General features: G+C 42.9%; 1 protein-coding gene across 2 annotated transcripts; it reads right to left on the bottom strand.

The window, feature by feature from the left end:
• Positions 1–550: 550 nt before the first annotated feature.
• On the bottom strand, positions 551–3,091 carry LOC117646373 (STE20-related kinase adapter protein alpha). Of its 2 annotated transcripts, XM_034387253.1 has the most exons (8): positions 2,915–3,091; positions 2,784–2,836; positions 2,421–2,666; positions 2,102–2,334; positions 1,855–2,026; positions 1,537–1,771; positions 1,209–1,463; positions 551–1,110 (listed from the first exon to the last, which is right to left on the bottom strand). In XM_034387253.1, the coding sequence occupies exons 3-8, from the start codon at positions 2,640–2,642 to the stop codon at positions 1,037–1,039; spliced, it is 1,191 nt and encodes a 396-aa protein (XP_034243144.1). In that variant the 5' UTR covers positions 2,643–2,666; positions 2,784–2,836; positions 2,915–3,091; the 3' UTR covers positions 551–1,036. The 2 variants fall into 2 exon arrangements, with proteins under 2 accessions (XP_034243144.1, XP_034243145.1); XM_034387254.1 differs by having other exon boundaries at positions 1,558–1,771; positions 2,784–3,088.
• Positions 3,092–4,097: the final 1,006 nt, after the last annotated feature.

The raw sequence follows: 4,097 nt of genomic DNA, 5'->3' as shown, positions 1-4,097 counted from the left end.
GATGCGGTGGCGGCGGCGGCGGCCTCGTGGTCCGGCCGAGGGGTGCGCGTGCTTCGCGCAGACAGAGACAGAGGCGTGGCGGTGGGCGGCGCCACCGGACTCTAGCAAGTACCACCGGCGCCCGGCGCACAGGCCAGCCCCGCACGCGGATGCACGATGGGTTGCCTACTCGGCAGGCGCTCGAGGCAACTTTTAACTTCAGAGCGCTGAAGACTCAGCCGGAGAGGCAGGCAACTCAACGCACGCAACCTGCTCTCGTACTCGTCACCAAACCTGGTTTGGCAGCTTCAGGCCCCCTGGCATAGCCCTACAGTCCCTAACGTCACCTACTGCCCAAGGAGAACAGAATTGAAAAGCTCATCGTGAGCTATTTCGAGTCACATGTGACCTAATGTGCCCAAATCACGACGAAAATCCTTCACCTGCAGCTCACGGTGACCTTTTTGGACGATTCCGTTCTCCTTGGGGGTAACTACTACTTGGGTTGATAATGGTTGCGACATTGGCAAAAACTACGAGAGTTACAGCCAACACCAACAAAAAGACATTCTTAAAGAAAAATATTTAATGCACTTTTCGGTTTTATTCAGCTTATTAGACAAAGTTGTGTTTGAACAGTGTGTGAACTAGATAGACTCAAAATATTTCTGAATTTTAAATGCGTTACCACAGGTTAAAATATGGAAAACACCCAACACAGTGTTGTCAGGTGCAAACAAGATAAAAATTAGGTAAAGAAAAAACAGAAACAATGTCATGCTTAGGTAGTGACTCAATGTAGGAATAATCTTTTAAATACATTTCTCAATTGTAACCCTATTCAGTCTCAATTCATACTGCATTCAATTGATTAACCACTGATATGGCTTACACACTCCTTTGTACTTATGGTCATAACAAGAAAAACAACAGAACAGCCAAAATTTATAAATATTGACTGTAAATTTAAGATCAGTCATGCACAGGCATTACAAAACAAATAATACAATAAAAGTTGATTCACATCTCATAACTCATTTGATAGTCCAATTCTATTTCAGAAGTCCCACTCACATGTGTTTAAATCTAAATCACTGAGGCGGTCTGCTACACCGAAAAAGTCTTCACTACCTGGAAAAGAGACAGTAAAATATTTGAAATAATTGGTACCTCAAGCTTAAGAAATTGTCTGTAATCTTCTCAGAAAAAAATTAAAAACAATTACTCACTTTCTGTACCCAATACTACTTTGGTAAGAGGAATGACTGGATGCAGGAGTTGTGGCAGTGGAGGTGCATTCATTCGTTTGGGTAATTTGAAAAATGAGTGGAGGAGAAGTTGTGCAGCACTTGGTCTATGCTCGGGATCTCTTTGAAGGCAGAGTTCAGAGAATCGATGAAAGTGATCAGTGAAGCGCCTTGAGGCAAGCCCACCACCCTCCAAACTATTGCCATTTGATCCCACACTATCACCAACACCAGAGTCTGAAAAACAAATACTTGTCAGCCTCAAACAAATTTGAAACTGAGATTGGCATATATACAAAGCAGGACATACTTATCGCATCAGATGGCATACCATGTGCTTGGTTCGGATTTGAGTTCTGTTGCCCTGTGTCAGAATACTGAGGGCACGTCGTGAAGTCCAACAGCACTGGAGCAAAACCTCTAACCTTCTCAGTCAACATGAGTGTTGGTGGATGATCCTGAAAAGGAGCCATGCCATTTGCCAGTTCGCAGGCAGTGACTCCAAGGCTATACATATCAGATTTCTCATTGTAACCTTGCATATTCTGAAACATTTAAGCACATATAATAATTATATATTGATGCAGACAAGGTGAGTTTTCACAAAGTTCACAAAATTTGTTATCACCTGTTCTAAAAGTTCTGGACTAAGCCAGTTCAAATTTCTAGAAGTGCTGGAAGGAAATGAGTGGACATTTCTCTGCCACCTGCCATTTTTTACTAATCGACAGGCATACCTTAGTCCTGATAAAACAGCCTGTCCATACTCATTTATCAATATGTGACTAGCTCGCACAGCTCTGGTGAATACAAAATTGAACTATTAGTAATGCAGTCATTATTGAGTAGTATTCGAAATTACAATGTTAAATCACCTGTGAATGTATCCTTTCTTATGAATGTAATCTAGGGCCAAAAGAACATCCTTGAGGATAAATGCAATAGCAAGTTCTGGCAATCCTTCAGTAAAATGCCGATTTAACAAATCTCGACAAGATCCAAACGCCATCAAGGGTGAAACAACACAAATATAATTATCTAATACAAATGCTGCATTGATCACAACAACATTTGGGTGGCGCAACTGACGGGTCAAAATTATTTCATTCTGGAAGCAGTCAAAAAGGTGCATTAGCCAACATTCATATTGGAGCAGTTGATGAAATCATTGATTTATACTGCAACTGTTCTCACCTGGATGTTATCCATTTCATCTTTGGCCTTGTCCATGTTAAACTTTTTAAGAGCGATTGGAGTGTTTGTAGGCAAATACACTGCCAGGTATACTTGACCTGCATCATCGCAGCACTGTCCCAACACCGAAGTCATTGCGTATTGAGTTGGATCAGGTCCAAACACGCCCCCAAGATTGTCACAAGACAAAGGAGGTGTCATATTTTCAGGAAGAGAGACCATTGTGCCGGATTCTAGATTTGCCAGCTGCAAAAACAAAAGCAACAAAAAAAATTAAACAAAAGGATAAAAATAAATAACTGACAGTTTAATTGACGCGTAAGCGCCTGTAAGTCGACGATAGGAATTATAAAAGACACAAACCCGCGGATTTTGTTCACGCTGTGAGTGGCTTTCTGATATTCAAGGCTTGTATGCTGGAAGCAAAGCAGAAGAAATGTTCAGCATCCTCTGCAGAAAAAATAATTCTTGGAGCACAGCAGAGCATGGCATACTTCAAGGGACATGACCACTAGTCCCGCAATCTCACTGCTACCGCAAAGCATGAAAACATATTCAACCCGTCATGTAGAACACGTTCTTATGAGTAATTTTGCATTGTGTATCTTGGCCTGCCGAAAGCAGTAGAAACCAGCCAACAACTGTTAGGTTAGAAACGAAAAGCAGAAGCCACATTCACATTCGTTTGCGCGGAAGCCTGTGACGAGGCTATAACGACTCGAGGTATGAAAAATCGATGAGCACTCAAGTAGTCTTCTAGAGTCCTACCCCGTATCCGCTTAGCCCTTAGTGGATGGATAGTGGACGTTTCAGGAGAGTCTGTTCCCGGTTATAAGGCGCTGGTTCAGTGCGACGTTGCCGCTCACCAATAACAATATCATCATTTTGAACTTATTGCGTTCTTTCCTGAAGCTGCTCCAGCTGCATTTCTTGCATAGTGAGTTAGAAATGGCTAAAACACGAGATGAGCACCATTTGTGGTGGGTGACAAGACGAGGAAGTAAATAAACAAAAGCAGGCTGGCAACGTCGCACCCTGAAATGTCCACTGTCCACTATCCACCATCGCCCAAGCGGATATAAGGCTAAAGGCCCTAAAGGGGAGATCCGCGAACCGCGTCTTGACTTCTGACCGATTTTGGTGCTCATACTGACGACCAAAATGTCCGCCATGCGCTTCCGCTTCCGGCTTGCGTTTTTAAGATTCGTCTGGCAGAGCCTGAAAACGTCTAAACAGTTTGCATCTGACGTTCAATGACTGTTCAGTTGACAAGAGAAATGAGGAGCTTTTTAGGACAAGCGCCCAATGTGCCTTGATTCTAGTTTTCCCCTCAAACAAAGAACACAAAAAATCAAACAAAAGGTCGAAATGAAACAAAATTGACCCCGTGCGCCGTTCCCGGCGTAGGATTTCAAAATTCCGGATTTGCCTAAAACGCTGTGACTTTCGATATTGAAGGCTTCAATCAACAAAGAAAAGAATGAGGATTTATAACTTGGACCCGAAGGGGCTCCCAAAGGGCTCTAGGCTTCACGGGGCTACCGAAAGACGAAAACATACAACAACTATGAGGAATTACGCATAGCACTTTCTTGTGTTTTTGGGAAAGCAAAAACCCAGAACATTTTTAAAAAAAAGGGTTCGCTTTCTCCCCTGTGAGGGCCTTTAGGACTCTAT

Source organism: Thrips palmi, unplaced genomic scaffold, assembly GCF_012932325.1.
Source record: "Thrips palmi isolate BJ-2018 unplaced genomic scaffold, TpBJ-2018v1 HiC_scaffold_19, whole genome shotgun sequence".
NCBI lineage: Eukaryota > Metazoa > Arthropoda > Insecta > Thysanoptera > Thripidae > Thrips > Thrips palmi.
The sequence above is the reverse complement of the archived record's forward strand: the minus strand, read 5'-3'. Positions and strand labels throughout refer to the sequence as shown.

Coding starts and splice junctions, on each gene's coding strand:
- LOC117646373 (XM_034387253.1), bottom strand. CDS start 2,642: ATGGTCTCTCTTCCTGAAAATATGACACCTCCTTTGTCTTGTGACAAT. Junction 2,335..2,420: donor ATGAAATGGATAACATCCAG/GTGAGAACAGTT, acceptor GACTGCTTCCAG/AATGAAATAATTTTGACCCG. Junction 1,111..1,208: donor AGTAGTATTGGGTACAGAAA/GTGAGTAATTGT, acceptor TCTCTTTTCCAG/GTAGTGAAGACTTTTTCGGT.